The sequence below is a fragment of the Diprion similis genome, chromosome 12 (genome assembly GCF_021155765.1).
Source record: "Diprion similis isolate iyDipSimi1 chromosome 12, iyDipSimi1.1, whole genome shotgun sequence".
Lineage (NCBI taxonomy): Eukaryota > Metazoa > Arthropoda > Insecta > Hymenoptera > Diprionidae > Diprion > Diprion similis.
Window position 1 is genome coordinate 12,124,243 of NC_060116.1, and position 22,697 is coordinate 12,146,939.

The 22,697-nt window shown below is 42.1% G+C and overlaps 3 protein-coding genes across 4 annotated transcripts in view; 2 read left to right on the top strand and 1 right to left on the bottom strand.

Moving 5' to 3' along the window:
* Window positions 1-694: 694 nt before the first annotated feature.
* LOC124413210 (putative U5 small nuclear ribonucleoprotein 200 kDa helicase) lies at window positions 695-8,533 on the top strand. The gene is made up of 6 exons (XM_046893645.1): window positions 695-783; window positions 1,034-1,197; window positions 1,309-1,828; window positions 2,023-2,269; window positions 2,417-2,747; window positions 2,844-8,533. Exons 1-6 carry the CDS (start codon window positions 739-741, stop codon window positions 7,942-7,944), a joined length of 6,408 nt encoding a protein of 2,135 aa, XP_046749601.1. The 5' UTR covers window positions 695-738; the 3' UTR covers window positions 7,945-8,533.
* Window positions 8,534-10,156: 1,623 nt separating this feature from the next.
* LOC124413213 lies at window positions 10,157-13,100 on the bottom strand. The gene is made up of 3 exons (XM_046893649.1): window positions 12,770-13,100; window positions 10,877-11,305; window positions 10,157-10,557 (listed from the first exon to the last, which is right to left on the bottom strand). Exons 1-3 carry the CDS (start codon window positions 13,051-13,053, stop codon window positions 10,260-10,262), a joined length of 1,011 nt encoding a protein of 336 aa, XP_046749605.1. The 5' UTR covers window positions 13,054-13,100; the 3' UTR covers window positions 10,157-10,259.
* Window positions 13,101-17,162: 4,062 nt separating this feature from the next.
* LOC124413482 (janus kinase and microtubule-interacting protein 3-like) overlaps window positions 17,163-22,697 on the top strand; it is a 51,633-nt gene continuing 46,098 nt past the window's right edge. For both annotated transcript variants that reach the window (XM_046894077.1, XM_046894079.1), the window contains exon 1: window positions 17,163-17,391. The gene's annotated coding sequence lies outside the window, so the exon portion shown is untranslated. The remainder of the gene's footprint in view (window positions 17,392-22,697) is intronic.

Here is a 22,697-nt window from a genome sequence, read left to right on the forward strand (position 1 = left end):
AGAACGACCAATAGGAACGCCAAGAAAATAAGTCATTCGCCTTCACCGCGCACCAGGTAGCGTTGGAATTCATTTTGTAGGGACTCTGGGTAGCGGCTCCCTGCTCTATCAGTATTCCGATTAGTCAAAAAGTCAGCGGCAGCATTTTGCTATCCGTGAAAATCCAGTCACTGGCCTCGTGACTTCTTATCAATGATAGCACTGTACAGTAATATTCATTATGTCTACCGTTTTCGACCCTATGTTTCGACCACGGCTTACATACGGGTTTTCGACTACCTAGTTTTCGGTTCAAAACAAAATGTGACTTGGACTCTATATGAATTATGTGAGAATGTTTTCCATTCTTCGTATTGTCAGATAATTCGTATGGTCGCTGAAATAAGAAGGCACTAATAAATGTTACCACGGCCCGTGGTGGGAGTGAGTCTTTTGATTGAGTCGTGGTATGTTTTGAAAGCGAGGTATACATATTAGGGTTACTCTGTTTCTCCTACTATGCGTTTAATTGGTTGAGAGCACGGTGTAAGAATAATTATTCTTACACCGTGGTTGAGAGGACGCATATTGGTCAATCAGGTGTAGAGCGAGATACAGATTATAATCAACACGTATCTTTCTCTCTCGCTCCTGTGTTGCACTTTCTGTACATACGAAGCTACCCTAAGTAGTATATGCTCCAAGGGTGACGGCACTGAAGCGAACTCAAGTATAGTGTGTATATTCGACGCCGTAAACATGGCGGATGCTGCGGCTCGGCAGCTTCAATACGAATATAAAGCGGTAATTATTATCAGCTTACTATAAGAAACCTATTAAAGAACAACCATTACACGAGAAAAGAAAAATTGTGCAAAACTCATTGATCCGGTGTCTAAGTTACCACCAAAATTTGAGAACTCTGTTCTCGTACGAACAACGTCACGTCGTATAGGTTATATTTCAACTTGTGTTAATTCGTTGCCAAAACATGATATAATTGTTCCGCGTGTTTTAGGAAAACACTTTGGTGATTTAAGACTCTTTGTTCCAGAACTCCAATCTTGTCTTACAAGCTGACGTACGGCTGATAGAAAGACGTAGCAGAGATGAAGCGACCGGAGAGGTTATGTCCCTTGTGGGCAAGTTGGATGGAACCAGGATGGGCGATAGACATCAAAGGACAAAACCAGGCAAAGCAGAAGAGCGTAAAGTGAAGTGAGTGAAGATATAAATTTGCGTAGCACCATTCTCACATTCAGTAGCCGAGCAGGTTAAAAAATTGAAATTGAATCATTAAAGACTTTAATACCGAACAATGTTTTTCAGACGTCAAAAACGTGATGAAGCGCAATATGACTTCACTCGTATGAAGGGCGCCACTCTCTTGTCAGAGGGTGTTGACGAAATGGTAGGAATTGTGTACAGGCCCAAAACACAAGAGACTCGTCAAACATACGAGGTGTTGCTGAGTTTCATTCAGGAAGCATTGGGCGATCAGCCACGTGATATTCTCTGTGGTGCGGCTGATGAAGTATTAGCTGTATTGAAAAATGATAGATTAAAAGAAAAAGAGAAGAAAAAAGAAACAGAGCTGCTGCTTGGTGGTTTAGCAGAAGAGAGATTTGCCCTCTTGGTCAATTTGGGGAAAAAAATCACAGATTTTGGCAGTGATGAAAAGACCACAACAAATGAAGAGAACATCGATGAGACATATGGCATAAATGTTCAGTTCGAAGAAAGCAGCGAAGAAGATGACGAAGACGTGTACGGAGAAGTTAGGGAAAATGATGATGAAGGGGATGAAGGAGAAGAAGCAAACATTGATCGTGCAATTCACGCAGAGAACGTATGTATCTAGTCAGTTTTTTTGAAATATTCATCAAGTTTGAAGTTTTTTACTCATATAAACTTGTAACAATTCTGTGTAACGCATTTTTATTCAACTCTTTTCTGTTCATACAGGCAATTTTAATATCACATATTACAGTATAGTGTCTTGATCTTTTACATTCATTAAGTATTCTTTTACCCTTGAAACAGCTCGGTGGTGCGGAGGAAATGAAGAAAGAAAAACCGCTTCATCCGTTGGATATTGACGCTTATTGGCTTCAGCGGAGATTAAGCAGAATATATGATGATGCAATGGTGTCCCAAGCAAGAGCTGCTGAGGTATTAGCAGTGTTACGAGATGCGGGTGATGATCGAGATTGTGAAAATCAGCTGGTCCTCCTCTTAGGATATGATTGCTTTGATTTTATCAAACAGCTTAAAAAATATCGACACATGAGTGAGTATCAAGTGACACTCACCTTTATAATAACAAAGCTAATATTTACGACTTATTAAATATTTGAAAAAGAAAGATTACAATTTGAACTATCATTAAAATATGTCTAGGCTTTTGAAAGTTTAAATATTCTGACTATTCTTACAGTTGCCTATTGTACGATGTTGGCATCGTCTCAATCCGAAACGGAGAGACAAAAGATCAGAAATAAAATGAATGATGATTCGTCTTTGGCAAAGATCTTGCGTCAACTAGACACAGGCAAGGGTGATGACGATGCTGAAGAAACAATGGAAGCACGTGCACAGCGCAAGAGACTAGAGGAGAACGAGGATGGAGCTGGTGGTCCTGGTGGTCAAGTTCAAGGGTCGCGGAATCTGATTGATCTGGAGGATTTGATATTCGCTCAGGGAAGTCATTTTATGGCCAACAAACGTTGTCAGCTACCGGATGGAAGTTTTAGAAAACAAAGAAAAGGGTAAGACATTTTTTTTTCAACGATGAACAAATTTTTGGTAGTAAATCGTTACTATTCAAAACTGAACAAGCTAACACTCCACACCTCTCATCTCAGGTACGAGGAGGTCCATGTCCCAGCACTGAAACCAAAGCCATTTGGAGAGAATGAAAAGCTGCACCAAGTTGATCAGCTTCCGAAATACGTACAGCCGGCGTTCGAGGGTTTTAAAACATTGAATAGAATTCAAAGTCGGCTACAAAACACGGCGTTAGAGAGCGATGAGAACCTGTTGTTATGTGCCCCAACTGGAGCAGGTAAGACAAACGTCGCCCTGCTCTGTATGATGCGAGAAATCGGAAAACACATAAACGCTGACGGGACAATAAACGCTGACGAATTTAAAATAATATACGTTGCCCCAATGCGGTCGCTTGTACAAGAAATGGTAGGAAACTTTGGAAAGCGTTTGGCAAGTTACAATTTGACCGTGTCTGAACTCACGGGTGACCATCAGCTGACAAGAGAGCAAATCGCTGCAACACAAGTTATAGTTTGCACGCCTGAGAAATGGGATATAATAACTCGAAAAGGGGGGGAAAAAACGTTCACGTCTCTTGTCAGATTGGTGATTATCGACGAGATCCATTTACTCCATGACGAGCGAGGCCCAGTTCTGGAAGCTCTGGTTGCCAGAACCATAAGAAACATTGAAACAACACAGGAAGATGTGCGACTAGTCGGTTTATCGGCTACCCTTCCAAACTACCGAGATGTAGCTGCGTTTTTGCGGATCAAACCAGAAACTGGATTGTTTTACTTCGACAACAGCTACAGGCCGGTTGCTCTGGAGCAGCAGTATATCGGTGTGACTGAGAAGAAGGCACTGAAAAGATTCCAGGTGATGAACGAGATTGTGTACGAAAAAACAATGGAACATGCTGGAAGAAACCAAGTCCTAGTATTCGTTCACTCACGAAAAGAAACTGGGAAAACTGCCAGGGCCATCAGAGACATGTGTCTCGAGAAAGACACGCTTGGTCAGTTTCTACGTGAAGGATCTGCATCGATGGAGGTGCTCAGGACTGAAGCTGAGCAGGTTAAGAATCAGGAACTCAAAGACCTACTACCATATGGTTTCGCTATTCACCACGCCGGAATGACCAGGGTCGACCGTACCTTGGTTGAAGATTTGTTCGCAGATCGACACATCCAAGTCTTAGTATCTACTGCAACTTTGGCATGGGGAGTCAACTTGCCAGCTCATACAGTAATTATCAAAGGCACGCAGGTTTACAACCCAGAGAAAGGTCGCTGGGTGGAATTGGGCGCCCTTGATGTCCTGCAGATGCTGGGGCGAGCTGGTCGTCCACAATATGACACTAAAGGTGAAGGAATACTGATAACGAACCATAGCGAGCTCCAATATTATCTCTCGCTTTTGAATCAGCAACTCCCGATTGAGTCTCAGCTGATAAGCAAGATGTCAGACATGCTGAACGCGGAGATTGTGCTTGGAACAATTCAAAATATACGAGATGCCGTTACGTGGCTCGGATACACTTATCTCTACATCAGGATGTTGCGATGCCCACAGCTCTACGCTATATCTCATGACAAACTTAAGGAAGATCCATTGCTAGAGCTCCATAGAGCTGATTTAATACATTCAGCTGCTCTGGGATTAGACAGGAGTGGATTGATCAAGTACGATAGAAAATCCGGACACTTTCAGGCGACCGAATTGGGTAGAATCGCATCCCACTATTATTGTACCCACGATACCATGTCCACTTACAATCAACTCCTCAAGCGTACTTTGAGCGAGATCGAACTATTCAGAGTGTTTTCATTATCAAGCGAATTCAAGAATATCAACGTCAGGGAAGAAGAAAAATTGGAGCTACAGAAGCTGATGGAGAGGGTGCCCATACCTATAAAGGAAAGTATTGAAGAGCCAAGTGCCAAGGTCAATGTTCTTCTTCAGGCATACATATCTCAGCTGAAGCTTGAGGGTTTCGCATTAATGTCCGACATGGTCTATGTTACGCAGTCAGCATCCAGGCTGATGAGAGCTATTTTTGAGATCGTCCTGTTTCGGGGCTGGGCTCAGCTAGCGGATAAATGTCTATCGCTCTGTAAAATGATTGATCGAAGGATGTGGCAGTCAATGTCGCCACTTAGACAGTTCAGAAAAATGCCTGAGGAGATAGTGAAGAAAATTGAGAAGAAGAACTTCCCATGGGAGAGGCTCTACGACCTTGGACCAAACGAAATTGGAGAACTGATCCGTGTCCCCAAACTTGGTAAAACAATTCACAAATATATTCATCAGTTCCCTAAACTGGAACTGTCAACCCACATTCAGCCCATCACTAGGTCCACTCTACGCGTTGAGTTGACGATAACACCAGACTTTCAATGGGACGAAAAGATCCATGGTGCTTCAGAGGCCTTCTGGATTCTTGTGGAAGACGTTGATTCAGAGGTCATACTTCACCACGAGTACTTCCTTCTCAAAGCTAAATACGCCAGTGACGAGCACCTGATCAAATTCTTTGTTCCGGTGTTCGAGCCTCTCCCTCCCCAATATTTCCTTCGGGTTGTTTCGGACAGATGGATCGGTGCTGAAACTCAATTGCCAGTTAGCTTCCGTCACCTTATTCTACCGGAGAAAAATCTACCGCCTACCGAGCTCTTGGACTTACAACCGTTGCCGATAACTGCGTTGAGGAATTCTAAGTTCGAGACTGTCTACACTGACAAATTTCCCCAGTTCAATCCCATCCAGACGCAGGTATTCAACGCAGTCTATAACTCCGACGACAACGTCTTCATCGGCGCACCTACTGGCTCTGGCAAAACTACAATCGCCGAGTTCGCCGTGCTTCGTTTGCTGACTCAGAATCCCGAGGGAAGGTGCGTCTACATGGTGAGCAAGGAGGCGCTAGCCGAGCTTGTGTACAGCGATTGGGTAGCTAAGTTCAATCAACAGCTTGGAAGGAAGGTGGTTTTATTGACGGGAGAAACTGGTACGGATTTAAAGCTTCTCGCGAAAGGTCAGGTGATAATAACGACTGCTGACAAGTGGGACGTCCTATCAAGAAGGTGGAAGCAGAGGAAGAACGTCCAGAACATTCAGCTGTTCATCGTCGACGAGCTCCAGCTCATCGGTGGTGAAGAGGGGCCGGTTCTTGAAGTGGCCTGTTCCAGGGCGAGGTACATATCTTCACAGCTTGAAAAACCTACTAGGATCGTAGCTCTTTCAGCCTCTTTGGCCGACGCCAAAGACGCCTCGCAGTGGCTGGGTGCCCCGGCAGCCGCAACGTTCAACTTCCACCCATCGGTGAGACCGATACCTCTGGAACTCCATGTCCAAGGATTAAACATCACACATAACGCCTCTCGCCTCGCGGCGATGGCAAAGCCAGTTTACAACGCGATCCTGAGACACGCACCCCACAAACCTGCCATCATTTTTGTACCAACGAGGAGACAGGCCAGAATGACAGCGATTGATCTACTCACATTCACGGCAGCGGAGGGACAACCATCGAGGTTCTTCCACGCGGAGGAAGCGGACATAAAACCATTTTTGGATAGAATGAGCGATAAGACACTGAAGGAGACCCTGTCACAGGGTGTTGCTTATCTACACGAAGGGCTCTCGGTCGATGACCGACATTTGGTCGAGCAGCTCTTCGACAGCGGAGCGATTCAGGTCGCCGTCGCGACACGGGACCTCTGCTGGGGGTTGTCGATAAATTCTCATCTCGTTATAATCATGGACACCCAGAGTTACAACGGCAAAACTCACGCGTACGAGGACTATCCGATCACCGATGTTCTTCAAATGGTCGCCCGCGCCAACAGACCGCTCGAAGACCACGACGCCAAGTGCGTCCTCCTGTGCCAGAGTTCAAAGAAGGATTTCTTCAAGAAGTTCTTGAACGAGCCACTTCCCGTCGAGAGCCATCTCGATCACAGGCTCCACGATCATTTCAACGCCGAGATAGTGACCAAAACTATAGAGAACAAGCAGGACGCAGTCGACTACTTGACTTGGACATTCCTCTACAGAAGACTCACACAAAACCCGAATTATTACGGTCTTCAGGGCGTCACGCACAGACATTTGTCCGACCATTTGTCCGAGCTCGTTGAGAGCACGCTGAGTGATTTGGAGCAGGCCAAGTGCGTGGCGGTCGAGGACGAAATGGACACCCTGCCTCTGAATTTGGGCATGATAGCAGCGTACTATTACATCAACTACGCGACCATAGAACTGTTTAGTCTTTCGCTGAACAATAAAACGAAGATTCGCGGTCTCCTCGAGATCATATCTGCGGCGGCTGAGTACGAAACGGTTCCGGTTAGACAGAGGGAAGAGAACTTGCTGAGAAGTCTTGCCGCGCGGCTTCCACACGCACCTCAAGTCGCCAGAATGGCGGATCCTCACGTTAAGGCACAGCTCCTCCTTCAGGCGCATTTATCCAGGATTCAGTTGGGTCCTGAGCTGCAAAAGGACACCGAATTGGTCCTCGGCAAAGCTGTCAGACTGATCCAGGCCTGCGTTGACGTCCTGAGTTCGTCAGGGTGGTTGGCACCGGCCGTAGCTGCGATGGAGTTGGCGCAGATGGTGACGCAAGCCATGTGGTCGAAGGACTCGTACCTGAAGCAACTGCCCCATTTCACCTCGGAGACGATAAAACGGTGCACCGAAAAGGGGGTGGAAACTGTCTTCGACGTCATGGAGCTCGAGGATGACGACAGAAACAGGCTACTGCAGTTAACGGATGTTCAGATGGCCGACGTTGCCAAGTTCTGCAACCGCTATCCGAATATTGAAATGGCCTACGAAGTGCAGGACAAGGACAAGCTGAAGAGCGGCGGCACGGTGAACGTTGTTGTGCAACTAGAGAGAGAGGACGAAGTTACGGGTCCCGTTGTCGCGCCGTTTTTCCCTCAGAAACGCGAGGAGGGTTGGTGGGTGGTAATCGGCGATCCGAAAAGCAACTCTCTGCTCTCGATCAAGAGGCTTACCCTTCAACAAAAGGCGAGAGTCAAGCTGGACTTCGTGGCACCTGCACCAGGCCAGCACTCGTACACTCTCTACTTCATGAGCGACGCTTATTTGGGATGTGATCAAGAGTACAAGTTCACCATTCACGTTGGAGAATACGAATCTGACGCCAGTTCCGAGTCCGAGTCCGATTAATATCGCTTGGTAGCAACAAATACGTTTTCAACCCATACATACATGTGTATATATATGTATACATATATTTCTGGATGCTAAAACTTCTGGTGTAATACTGCATGGAATTGTTATGGATGGTTTTTCGGATTCGCGACCACATCGTTCTTCACACGAAACAGTTAATTGTAAACTGTTTATCATTTTTTTCCGCTTAATTGTGATGGGTCTTATTCTTGAATTAATTTTCCATGTAGGTACTACATTGCGAACTCTAGACGACATTATTTGCGATCAGTCTCCATTGCTTGAATAACGGTGTTCGTATAGGTATACGTTCTATCGAGATTTTTTTTATACCGTTGGACGAAAAAAACAACAACAACATAACATAGTTGCGCGTCATTTGTGCGAAGAGGAGGAGAAGGTGGTGTATGTGTCTTTTTCAACGTAATAATGAAAACTAATAGATAATAGTTTCTGTATTTTTTATTATTAGGATAATGTTAAGCGTCGTTACTAAATGATTGCTGACACAGCAGTGGTTGACGCTTGTATAAATGATATAATTAAAATACATACCAAATATAATACAGAAAGTTATTCGCTATCCGACCTCCGATTTAATTTACATACCTGTACGGATAACAGAGTTATATGTCTAGCGACATTTTAGGGATAAACTCCTCTGATAAACATTACTAATAATGTAAACAAATTCAGCTGCAGGACGTGTGCAATAACAATATGTTCTCATTCTTTTTTTCTTCACATTCACGATATTCTATACTTTAATCAATAACATCAGTATCCATATCGATATTTGCTATAGTGTTGTATACTGTATTATTTGTATATACCCATTCAGTGTTACACATTTTTTAGATTCTTTCATACGTAGACTCGGTTTAAAATTACAAAATTATCGTCTAATCAGCAACTGAGAATTGAAAGGCATTGTTAAGACTTGCTAGAAATTAGGTTTCGCTGTTTCTGCGGTATAACATCGATTTGAAGCGCATATCATTTACAGTTGTGTAACACTTAAGGCTTTGATATAGGAACGCACATTATAGGTTACGAATCATGATACAGTCACTTATAATTTAATCTAAAAATATTGATTTAAAGTTGTTTTTTTTCGGGAAACGTCACTTGGTACTCTGATCAACGTAGTATACCATATGGTGTTGTGTATCGGAATTCGACAAAATGAAATACGGAAGCGTGCAGAAAATTTGCGACGCAAAAAATAATTGTACTGCCCTTGGAAAATTAATGAATTTTCATTTTTATATATTCGTGATATGCTTTTTTAAATAAGGTACGTATGTCCAATAAGTGTATCACGTTAGTATGCAAGTATAACGGACGCGATTAAAAGGACGGTAGATGCGGCTGCGAATAATGTCACGTAAGTAATGTATCAAATGTGTATTATTACCATTAATTTTTGTTTCTCACTATACTCGTCTGGCATCTTTGTCGCGTCATTACATCATACAACACGTTAATCTTGATCTTTCGGTTTCTACTTGTACTGAAAACTTTTATTATCATCACACTGGAAAATAGATAAGGCGTATATAATAAAAAAATAGACCGATAATTTAGACATTTTGCAGTTGACTCGTTTTTTCGAATCTCGATCGAGGTTATTGACCGCAAAATTGTGTTTCATGCGTTATTTTTCAAATACTGCGTGACTGTTACCTACAAAAAAACTATTGTTCATTATCAATTCTTAAACACGTACTCAATTTGCTATTATAACTTCTGTAAAATCTATATTATATATCCTTGAACGCATTTAGCAACTACACATATAATTTATCGATTACGTAGATATTTACACAAAAAAAATTAAATAATAATAAATAAAAAACAACAACATGAATCTCACATATCCGTATACCATTAGGCTTATTTTATAACAGATCTTATCAGCGATAAAGTGCAAGGGAAATAAATTGTGTAACAGATTAACAGATGCAGAGTCGCGGAGTAAGAAATGCAAATCCATGTATAGTGTTCTCCTTCCGCACAGTGAAACACACGTCATTACGAAACTCAACTACAGGTAGACAAGTGCAATCTATAAATCGATAAAACAATGAAACCCATGCAGCTAATTTGCAATCTAGGTATGGAGGTAACGTACTGCAGAACGGAAAGTAACTAATTACGAAGTAGAAACTGAAATATTGGTTTTCGATAATACCCCCTCCCCCCCACACACACATCCACCTACACACACTCGCCAACGAAACGAAAGCATCGCATGATGTACGCATGAATGCAACTGCATCATCGGCTTGTCAGAGTTATCGTTGAAATTACTCCAAACTGTCTATAGCCGTTTCGTCGAGGGTGTGGAGCCAGTTGAATATCATCATGTTCCTGTCGTACTTGGACAACTGTTTACCACGGTCTCGCTCCACGTCCCTCACGGTCAACGGGTGGTCTTTCCCCTTCCGAGAGGTTGTCAGCACCGAATCGGAAGTCAACGAAACACCCGGAACCGACAGCGTCGCTCCTTGACTTGATTGGGCCGCCGATGCAGCAGCCTCCAATCTGTCCAGGTTGAACTCACTTTGCGAAAGGCGTTCCATCGCTCTGTACGTCGTCAGCAACCTGTCGATCGTAATCATTCGAATATATACATATATGTATGAAAACATCCTTAGTAGAGGTACCTCAACGCTTAACCACTCATTAATCATGATCTGCACAGGATTTTTATGTTTCAACGGTTTTCACGCCGTAAGAATTTTAACAATTTTAACACGACCATTTTTTACAGCGTGCAGCGATTCCACGGGACCGGCTATCAAAGGTGGTCGACCACTCGAGGGTGGGTCAAGTGACGCAGAATGTACGCGACCAAGACGCGTCATCGCACCCTTCGCTCCACTTCCAACTACAGAATGCGGCATATCGCAATTCAACCAACCTCCGACGAATGTAATTCTGGCGGACCTTCTTGTTGACGGACCTGACGAAGTCGGCAGCCGTGAAGGGCATGGAGTTTGGATGATGAGCCGGGGCGGGTGGCGCTGGTTGGATGGTCCCACCGTGCGGACTTGGCAGCTGAGACGTGGTCCCAACGTCGCCGACGGCGACCCAAGTGCTGCAGGACCTCGAAGCGTGGTCGAGCCTGGCCTGCTCGAGGAGAAGCCCGTCCCGGTGAGCAGTATCCACCGCGAGGGCGGAGACGGCGGAACGAAGTTTTCGCGAGCATCCCGCGTCTGGATTGGGCAACTGGAAGACGTCACTAGTGCTGAAGCTTTTCTGTAGGCCAAGTGCCGAGGAGAGTGCTCCGCAGCTTCGGATCAACTCCGTTTCCTCCTCGAACCAGAGGATTTCCGGAATGTCAGCCGGCCTGAAACCGAGAGGGAAAACATCATATAACGGGTGAGAATTGAGTCAGTTTTCTTACCTTATTTGCAGAGAAAGTTTAGGTACTTGGGATGAAATGCGAATGAAATTTATTACGGGGACAAAATTGATTCCGTGGAAGTGTTTCGATCCTATAGATCGTTCTTTCGAGACTCTAATTTAGATATCTGAGCCTAATACACCGCTGGCTAATTTATATTTAACCCGCGACCATTGGCGGCAAACGGGACGCGGATATATTACAGGGGTAGGTTTACGTGTACTCACTTTGTCGCGTGTTATTGGGTCGTGAACGGTGAAATAAAGCGGGATAATTTATCGTCCAGTCGCCGTGAAACGCTTTTGTCACGTAAACCGATAGGACCGGAGGTGCGAGGACGTGGATCACAGGGTATGTATATACCTATGTCTTGTTTGGAATGATGTAAAAAGTAATTAATTGAAAAACCGGCGAGGTGTGAGTTCGGTTTGACACAACTTGGCTGCGGCTGCAGATAAGATCTAAAATGATAAATACTCGCCCTGAAATAAAACCTGAATTTCTCCCGATTAATCCATTTCATCAATGCCATTGTCGCGGGCTCATTTGAATTTCATACTCAATTACAGCGACTTATTTGTTCCAAGCTCTTTTCTCTTGCCTATATGTATACGGGTGTAACAACCATCCAATATCGCTGGTAACATATGTTTGTACTTGTTATACTTCGGATCGCGTGATATATCGACAACCTAGCTGGTCGATGTTCGAAGAAAGTCTTACGTAATTCGCGTTCGTTTGCCAATTACACGTTCTCTCTTCGACTGGTTAAAATATTATTGCACTATACGGTATTCTTAAATTGGATGTTGTTATATAGGTATACATATTTGAAAGCGTTGCTCTTTCTCTCTCTCTCTCTTTCTCTCTCTCTGCACGTGTACATAATATTATAATGTATGCATAATTCGCATACACATACGTATACATACAAACATGCGTTTATAAAGAATCCGGACGAGCAGCTTGTGGACACATAACGCGTATCTCTCTGTCTACAAGTATTAAAAATCGTACATAAAACGTCGTCACGTCTACCGTATGTATGCAGTATCTCGTGAAATCGGTTATCGGATGCGATCTATCCGTCGAACCGTCGCATATATGGACGTATGAATTAATGAGAAACGAAAAAACATCACCTGCACTAACAATCGTGGAAGAAGATACCAGCAAACACGGTGTAGGAGAGAGGGATTGAAACATCTCGTTCATTCGTCGATTTTATCGATCGTCGATCGATGGGTGCGTGGACTTGTAATTACATGACAATCAATCGCCCCGAAATACAAGGAGATATGATATACATTCGAGTTAAACGATCTTGGCGAAAAGCAAAAAATCAAATGAAAATTTGAAACTTTCGCCGATATATTACATCCCTCGAAGACTCCTCGCGAATCTCACCTGTTGGCTTGGATCTGCCGATTTTCGGGGTTGGGCGATGGGCCTCTGCTGCCCAGGTGAGCGTCGCTGTACGATTTGAAAGGTGTGAGTCGATTGCCACGGGCCTCGCTGGCCGAGGACGAAACGCTGAATAGCGAAATATCCGTTGTGACGCTCTCGTGGCTCGGGGATCGCAGCATCCTGCAGGCTACCTGGAGGACCGGCGTCTGCAGGATGACGCTGGCTTCCGGGTTGTTGGCCGGTGTTGGCGCAGGCGACGCTGGCTTGGCTTCCGCCTCGGACATTCGTATATTATTTTCAATTACAAACTAATCTGCGAAAATTATCCGCTCCTCCTATCTTATATTTATCCACTGTCCAGTTATTGTTTATTTATTTATTTTTTTTATCACCCTCGAGATTTTATCAGCGCGGTGGAGAACACGATGATGATTTTTTCTCAGCGATAGTCCTGTTCATTTAGACATTTTTTCAATACATTCTGACATTTATTTTGTTTTATCTGGTACCGATTTCTCCAAAAAGGAACACTCAGTTCTTGATATTGTTTGCGCAATTCACCCACTTCTCAGAGCTTATCATATCTCTTTAATCTCGTCAGCTGGTTCAATTTTCTTGCAAATTACCGATACACCGCTATTTATGAGTACCGATTCGTCGGTCTCTTTTTTATTTCATGCAACCCGCGACCTTTGACGTTACTCACGATGAATTCACTCGACGACTCGACGTATCATTTGAAAGTTAATTTTTTATACAATATAAGGTATCGCAAAATCTTATCGACTTATTTTACGACTCTTCGTGCACTGCAGGTATTATTTTTCTGAATCCACAACAAGTCCTTGGCGCGTTACTACCCCGTTATTTCCCAAACTTCGCCCCGACAATTCGCCTCAGGAAAAGCCGGAATCACGGAATTGGATTATTTTTCCACTCAATTACAGAAATTTTTCAATAATCCGAGCACTTTGTTCCCTGCAATAAACCGGCAACAAGTCCCTTTATTTTCTTTGTTATTTTTTCCGATACTGTTGTTATTGTGTATACTAATTTTTTCTCAGCTGTTACTATCGCGACACACCGACAGGCAATGACACCGCCTGGACTATCGCTACCGGGGTTCACACACACTAAGACGTCTCTTATGATGCCGCTCCCGGTAAATGGTGGTGAATATCACGGGAAATTCGTTCGCCTTCGTAAAGTCTCGTCGGGTTCCGGACTACAGACGCGTGTTTACTGCACAGGCGTCAATCGATATCTTCCTAGAGCGCCATCGTCGCAGAGTTCTCTTCCAGAACCAGCTATTATACCATCCCGCAAAGCGAACAATTACTTCCAGACTCCGGGCTGAGTACTCGCGATATGCTTTCTGCACGAGATGAATATCTCATCGAATGCCATAGAAATCACTGCGGTTGTATGTACGTTCAATTATTTTCATTGACACGAAAACAGAGAAAAAATGCTTCATAATTAACCAAATGGCGATTTATTATTAGAAAAATTAATTACACACTTTTTTGCTAGCTTAATTGCCTTCGTAATTTATATAATTATTCGATTAACGCAGAGATTTCCATGAAATCCGCGACTCTTCATCTCTAGCGAGAAGGCTCTCCCACCTGGCGACGAGCCGAGGAACAATTCCGTTGAAAATCGTGATTCGTCACTTTAATCGTGTCAATTTTGTTGAGTAATAGACGGATTTCATAAAATGCAACTCGTGACGATGAACGGATGTGCTTGTGCTCAATATATGTTATACAATGAAAGAAATCGTAAAACATTTTACAGGCAAAAAAATCGCGCTGGTTTTACGCTATTGAATCAGAATAGAGAGTCAATCTCCTTAATCGAAGAGGCGAGGATGCTAGGCAGCAGGTTAACAATAGAATCGAATAGGCGAAGTAGGTAATCACTGTGAGCGTAATTTGTTTTACTATTCGATTTGATGGCGTAGCTTATAACAAGAGGAACTCCTAATGGGTCAAGGATAATTTTGAAAGCGAGAGTCGCGACAGCGGTGAACGAACTAAAATAAATTCTTCATCCGACATTCAAAGATTCGAACGCTCGCTCTTGGAGCTGCCATTTGGCCGATTCCTTTCTCGCGGTTCGTTCTTTATCTCACCGATTTCGCAATCTGTTAGACCGTAAAAAAGTCTCGAACGTCTGAAATTTTTCAGTTTTAACAGTTTTTTGCGACCCAAAAACGTTCAGTGTCCAGCAGAACGAAGCGTCTCATCTTCTTTGCCATCTAATTTTTCGCCTCGGCTGATCATTTCGCGCAACTTAAAGTGCAGACGGGTCATCAGCGCGATGATTGCGAAATTTAGTCGAGGTGACACGCGAAACGAGGGAAACTTGAAATTTGACGCCTCGGGCTAAACTGGCGCATCGTGGCGCAGCGTCCCGGATCTTTTGGAGATACTTACGTGAAGCTGCTGTGCAGGTTGACGGAGAACGGCGAAGCTACACCACAGCCCCAGGGGGAGAAGTGCGCCGAACTGGAAACTGGGACACGTCGGCATGCTGCAGCGCTTCGGTGTCACAGCAGGAATGAGCGCCGAACCGTTTACCGAGTGCCAAACGATCGCTCTGCTGATTTCTGATAAGGCACGAATTTGTCCGAAGTCAAGAACCGCGACCGCGCGAGAAAGTCATCGAGAATATCGAGTAGGGGTGAAAATGTAGGAAGATGAGAAAATCGAGTTGTTCAAGACCTGAAAATCTATTGCAATGTACGGAAGTTCAATATGTAGAAATTTTACATATGGAATAATCGATATTTAGGAAGTTCGATATTTTGCCTTTATATGTGTACGCCATCTTCCTGTATTTCGAATTTTTATCAAATAAGTTTTTCCATTTTTGAGAGCACGATACTGTGATCTAGTAGCTATTTTCTGATCTCTTTTCATTACGTATTTTTTCATTACGCTGTATCTAAATATTGAGTGAATTTTATTTATTTATTTCTTTTTTTTTTTTTTTCTTTGATTTTATAAATAAGTTACTACCGCAATTCGATGCGTTCTTTGAGAAAAGTTTTCAATTTTTAATTTTTTTTTCTATTTTTAAATCCACCGACATTGATTTCTCGATTTTTGTCCAATGTTCCTTGAACATTGTTTCACGCACCTAGTACATTTCAATAGCAATTGTTTTTGTCACAAATATGATGGACTTTTAGTTGCGTAACCGCGAGATCTAATGACGTCAGAAATCCATTTAATCAAGCAGAGTCGTTTAACTACCATTTTGATATTTTCCTCTATAGCATATTATATCTAACATTGGTTAAAAATAAGCTCGACAAAAAGATAAAAACTGTAGTAATAATGAATGTATCATAGACGTCATATCGAAGGATTGGAGAAATGGATTCATTACCGTGGTACCCAATTGTTATATTTCGTGTTCAATGGTGCACGTAGAATCAATGTTGCTGAATCCTGAAGAATGAAAAACCCCAGCAAGAAAACGGTTATGCCATTTTCACTGTTATTCTATAATTTCTCGTTGTTTATACCGCACAATTGAATGATCAACTTAAATGACGAATAATTAATCCTCGCATACGATATTCATTGTTTTGAATGTTTCTTAAGTAGGTCAAGCGTTTCCAAATAATTGTTGAAAGCCCTTCAATTGTCTTGAATACACGTACCAAATCGAACAGCTTCACAAACAATTTTCCAAACCCCATATCATATATATACTGTACTTTGTGATAAAGTAATTGATTGATGCATGTGCCGTAAGTTGCATAACGAAGCGTGTTTTTTTTTTCTATGCAAACAAACGCGTCTGGTTTTGCAATTCTTTACATGAAAAATTGGTTTTCGGTCATCTTGAAAACACTTTCAAATGTAATAAAAAAAACAAAGCTTAAATCGAAAGCTTTAATCGCGAACGTTCGTTTTGCCTCCAGAAAAACGACTTCTTTTCACTTCATTTTCATTGAATTTACAGAAAAAAAAAAAGAAAACTAAAATTTACACTCACTGGCGGAGGTGTGCAGCGAATTTTTTGGCCAAAGAAGCTTGAAAAGTTTCTGCAACTTCTGGCAGTTGGCAGCAAACAGATACTATAGGTTCACATATTTACAAGCGATGTATACACGAGATTAAACGTGTGCGTGATAGGTGGGTGGTTCATAGAACGCGCGCGTGTTTGGTGGTTGCTGGGCTTTGAAGAGCGCGTAAGCGCGGTGAGAAATGGAGAGAGAGAGAGAGAGAGAGAGAGAGAGAGAGAGAGAGAGAGAGAGAGAGAGAGGTTTATACTATATATAAATACACATAGGTATATACGTGTATACTTGAATTCACCCACACATTCCCACATCCGTATAGAGAGGAGAGGATCTCCCAGTGTAGTTTGTGGTGAGCTTACTTTAGTTAGTGACGGTGTCTCTCATGAGGCGGACCTGCAACGGGGACTATAAACGGTCGTAGTTTAGTGGAAAAATCGTTGGTTAAAAAATACCTTAAGAAAAAAAGTAATAATTTAAAAAGAAAAATAAGAAAAATAAACCGACCGAGTCCCTGTGCAAATTACACACACACACACACGCACACACGAGTGTGTGCCATAAAGTTGTCATTGAAAAACCGGTAAGTTATCGAAGAAAAATGCCTCGTAATCAATTGCGCCAATGAATGCTAAATTGTGGTCCGGACAGGCGGCGAATCTCTTGTGCAAATTCATCCTATCGCCGCGAGTAGTTGCATCTTTATAAGACGTAGTAGTTGTAGTAGTGTGTAAGAATACCGTTTACACTGCCACTGCGAAATTAACCCCAAGGACGTTGATCGGACTGCTTTGGTGTGCCATGTGTGTAATTGTCACATGTCTGCTGCAGGGAGTAATTTTCAACGTGTTACGTAAGCGGAGAATCTCTCTCTTACATATCACCTTTGCAAAATTTTTGTTACCGATTTTTACAGACGCTACTTTCTCATTGTTAGGTATTTTTTTTTAATAGTTTTATCGCGAGTTACAGGGAAATTAATCGAGCTGCGCACTGGTGGCTGAAAATGATTTGTTGCTTTCGTTGATTTTGGCTTTGGATATTGTGTATAATAATAAAAATCGTCGACAATCCGTATCGACGTTTACTCTTGATCGATGTCAACGTTTGCCCGCATATCGGCTCGCTGCGTTTTTTTATACGACTAATTGCTCGGCTGACCTAAATCATGCGGTATGTCCGTGGGCTCGTGTATTGGATGAGGATAATGGGAAATGGTCCCTATAATGGTCCCCCTGTTCCTTACCGCCGTTATACACCCATCTACCAAGGCTTGCAGTGTAAACAGCATCGCCCCCTCGTAACGCCACTTATATCGCAAGTTCGATTGTTTGCCGACTCATTTCTCACACCCACATACGACAGTGTGAATAAGGTACGAGGCTGCGCGATTATTTTTCATCTGGAATAATCGACGATACGACAGAAACCGCATGTACTGCATAGATTGTGAAAAAAATCGTCGGGATATCTGTATTTTATTTTTTTTTTCTTCACACTTTCAAAACTTTTTTCTATACATTATATAACGCGAGGAAACCAGTTTTAAGGGGACATAAAAACAGTCTGGAATACAAGTAAGATGTTAGATTCAATCCGCGATTTGTTTATTTTTATTTCATTCACCTGCTCGGCTTGGCTGACATTGAAAAGACAATTTTATTATATTTTATTTATTTTATTTATCAAGACAATTAAATTGTATCGTATATATATGTATATACATACACGCGTGATGTTTTTATGTACAGTATATTCACGAATATAGAGTATAACTGTACGTGACTACCTACATTTTCTTGGTTGTTGAGCCAAGTTTCATGAATCGGATTTGTTATTAAATATGCCGTAATTATACCGTCTAGTTTTTATTACAGAAAATTTTTACCAAACTGTAAAACTATTTTTTAATTTCTTTTCGAGATTATAACGTGAGCACCACGAAAGAATATGTTTCCAATTCAATTGACCTATCATTCAACGCTTACCTGAAAATTTATTTACCGAGTCCTAGAGTAGTTCCATTGACAATAACCCGAGCAATTTATCAAGTACGTGTAATTCCTCGTGAAAATTTCCTCCTGCAACGGTGTGAATTAATTATCGCAGTTGTAATTTTCGAAACTGTTTCGACACAGCGTTACATTATATTTATAAACTGTCTCTTCTTTTGAACTTCGATTTAACTGTATTTCTTCTGGTTTTCTATAGCTACCTGAATTATTTCCTCATACAGAAAACGCGCCCCGGGGAATAAATTCTGAAAATAAAGGTTTAAATTTCGTTACTTTTCTACGTTATTATACTGCGCGCACAGAGCATGCTCGCAACATATTGTTCCATAGCTTGACTCCTGGGGGCAGGAATTCGTTAATCATAGTCAGTTAAGCCTCAGCCTCGTTTGTATGAGAAATGTAAAAATTACGGAGAAGGAAGGTGTGCACGTATAGAACGCGAACGTCAAAACACTTTGAGACCCTCCGTCTGTCAGCTTTGCCGTTCGGAATACAAGATCAGTTTGACTCATTGCGAATTGGTAGAACAACAGCTTAAGAAGCGTAACTTCGAATTCTTTTTACGCTGCATACAAGAGCTCGAGTGGTTCTGAACAGGTTTTCGAATCCACGCAACGGTTTATAGTCTATTTATATCTTCGGTTATGTAATTAATTGATTATATATACGGAGATCAGTGTCCAGACCGCACGCGAGGTAGAGGGGCGGGGGGGGGGGGGGGGGGGGGGGGGGGGTAACATCATTATCGGTGAAAGCACCGTTCCCCAATCACAGGTGTATTATACATGCATATAAATGTGCGCGGATCGAGTAAAAACAAGTAATGTATCCAGCAGGCGAAAGAACCGCATTGTCAATCGATCTTAACGGACGTTAATCCTTCGCATTTAGACGAGAAAGTCGAGCTACTCGCATAGAGTGCAGATTATCTTCATGCGCTGGCAAAAAAGTTAAGAGATTATATGCATATCGATATAAAGTTATATGGCGGGAGAAAATAGTTGGAAAAAATTCGCTAATTGATGGAGAAAAAACAGTCAACATATTTCAGCTTGATCGCGATTCTGCGTAAACGAGAATTAAGGGTGAAAGTATAATATAATTAACGCTTTAATTATCATCCTCGAATTATCGACCTTTTCTTAAAAATCGCGTCACTCGATTGTGTATAAATTTCTGTAAAAATGATCGATCATTCAACGATTCTTCGACCCAGTTTCTTTCTCTTTTTTCTTCTTTGCAGTGTCAATTTTCATGGGAATTCGCATTTAGAAACTTCACGGGATATTTGCTCTCTCGATGAGCTTTTCGCAGCTTCGAATCGAAAGTTGGGAACCCTCGGGAAGCGAGGCGCGGCAACAACCAACGACAGGCAACGGCTATGAATAGCGTCGCGACGCCGAAGCGTTTAATGTCGCTGAGGCTAGAAGCGATGTCACAATTGTCACAGCCGACTGACCTATGGAAGCAGCGATGATCCCCGACCCCCCTTGCGCTCTCGATTGTATTTTCCCTGTAATCTATCGGCAGCCGACGCACACGCATCGCGCGACGTCTAAAAAGAGCCGATTGCCACTTCCGGCTTCTTCAAATTTTCAAATTGGGTCACTCGCCTCGATCGCATATATATATATATATATATACCTACCTACTCATCCTTTTTATATACGTCGAGCCGGATCATTTTTATACCCCATCGCTATTATGAGCGGTGTGCAATCGTGCGCTATACATATTTCGGTTTGTCTATACACAAAGTACAGAATTGAGAAATTTCCCCCTTCATTCCTCTAAGAAATGTTTCTGAAACGATATTTGGTATAACGATTCCCGTCAAGCTTTAACGGAAAATTCTACTCTGCGTGAAAAATTTGTATCTTATGTCAATTTACTCTTCATTCAATTTTTAGACTTGTTTTGTTTTCCAATTTTTTCTTTCGATTTAAAGTCCGAAACGACGAAGTGCATTTAAGTTATTTTTAATATTGATTTCGGATTAAAAATTGTACTTCTGATATCACATCGAGGTTTGACAAATTAATTATAGTTATCCAGGGTTCGTACGCATGGGAAAAAAACTGGAAAAATTTGTTTGTTAGAAAAAATTGACGAATCTTAGACTTTTTTAAAAATTTCAAGCTACACATGGTATGATAATTGAAACATATGCATGCCCGGGTGTATCTATATATACGTAGAATGGACATCTGGATAGTCTGGAAAGCCAAATAACCTCGTGAGCGAAGTTTGAAGTGAAGAATCAACGTTTGGGAAACTTACCCCGAATCGGTCTCGCGCTATTTATAGAGCGATCGCTTCACGGATGAGAGAAAAATAAGTATTTCAAGTACCCATCCAGTGATAGGTATACATTTTTATTTAACTTTACTCATTATTCTTGTTTTCATTCAACCGATTCGAGTAGCGCACGCGTCTTCCATAATTCATTCTTCACGGCAAAGAAACGAATGTCAGAAATTTTTTTTTTTTTTTCACCCAGCTGCATGTCTCCGTAGGAGAAAAGAAGACCCGGTGAAGTGTAAAAGTGACTAAAGAATTTTGCGAAAATACAACAATACGTAAGGAAGACGTGACTTTTTGCCATATAAATTTGCACATATACGCGTATACATATCACGTGGCGATGAAACAAACAAAGAGACGCATCCGGATGTGCAGGCGAATTCTTTACGCGTTTATTATTCAGAGACCTCTTTCATCGAAACCATTTTTTCCCGCAGCCGGTTTTAATCGGGATTCATTTGGCAAAAAAGCTCTCCAGCGTATCGCAGCGTCGAAATTCGACGTTCGCTGAATGCCGCGTCGTTTGTCGATCGTCAACGCGATGCCAATCTCGTTACGGAGCTTTTGACGAGCGAACTAAATTGAATTAACCTTTTGGTCGCTTCCCTTCCTCCCCTCTCGTTTCGTACTATCTGCATATACCGCGATCACAAGCCGACGCGACGTTGCGAACGAGCAAGTATAATTTTCCTGTACAGCACAGTATTGCAGCAGGCCTTCCAAATGATAAGTATAAGACCGAAACCGCGAACATCTGCAAATTTGCGTATACAACGAGCTGACACCCATGATCGTGATTCACAATGTATATTTAAGACCGGCTTATGTTTTCTTCTTTGCAAGTCGTCTTTCTCCGGATTGTCCCTTTTCTTTTCTTTCTTTTCTTTCTTTGTTTTCTCGCTGTTGGGAAATAAAGTTTGATAAAACACGAAGGCTTAAGCTCTGCGATTTATGTACGTAATTCTGTGGAATTTTTTGTTTCCCCCTGTAAAAAAGTTTGTTCGTTACCGTTTTTTTTTTTTCTTTATTTTTTCATTTCTTCTTTTGTCAAGAAAGTTCCTCTTGGGTATTACAAAATTATACCGAAAGAGGCCTGATAACCACTGTACCATGCAGTGGGAATCGTGTTGTCTACGTCTAGATAACTGGATTTCTTGTTTCATGAAAAACAAAATCGTGAATTCATTGCTTTCGTTCAGCTGGTAAAGAGAAACCGGAATTATAATAATCAGTGAATCAGGATCGATTGCCAGAGTTTATTGTACAAAACACTTGATTAATTCGGGGCAAAGTCAAGGCTCCGTATTTCGGTTTTTGACTTGCATATTTTTTCGAAGATGCGGAAACGCGCTTTTCTGCATAACAGACAGTCAAGCGACATAGTAAACCCGAATACAGGTATAATACAGCAGAATATAAAGCAGAAATCTAGGCGTGGGCAAAAATTGATTTTACCTTGCAGCATGGATGCTTTTACCAATGGTAGTAAAACGCCGCGTTTTACGGGTTCCAAGGACCTCTGCTCATTGCGCGTCATACATGCTTTTAGTGCTTCGAGCTTAAACGAGGG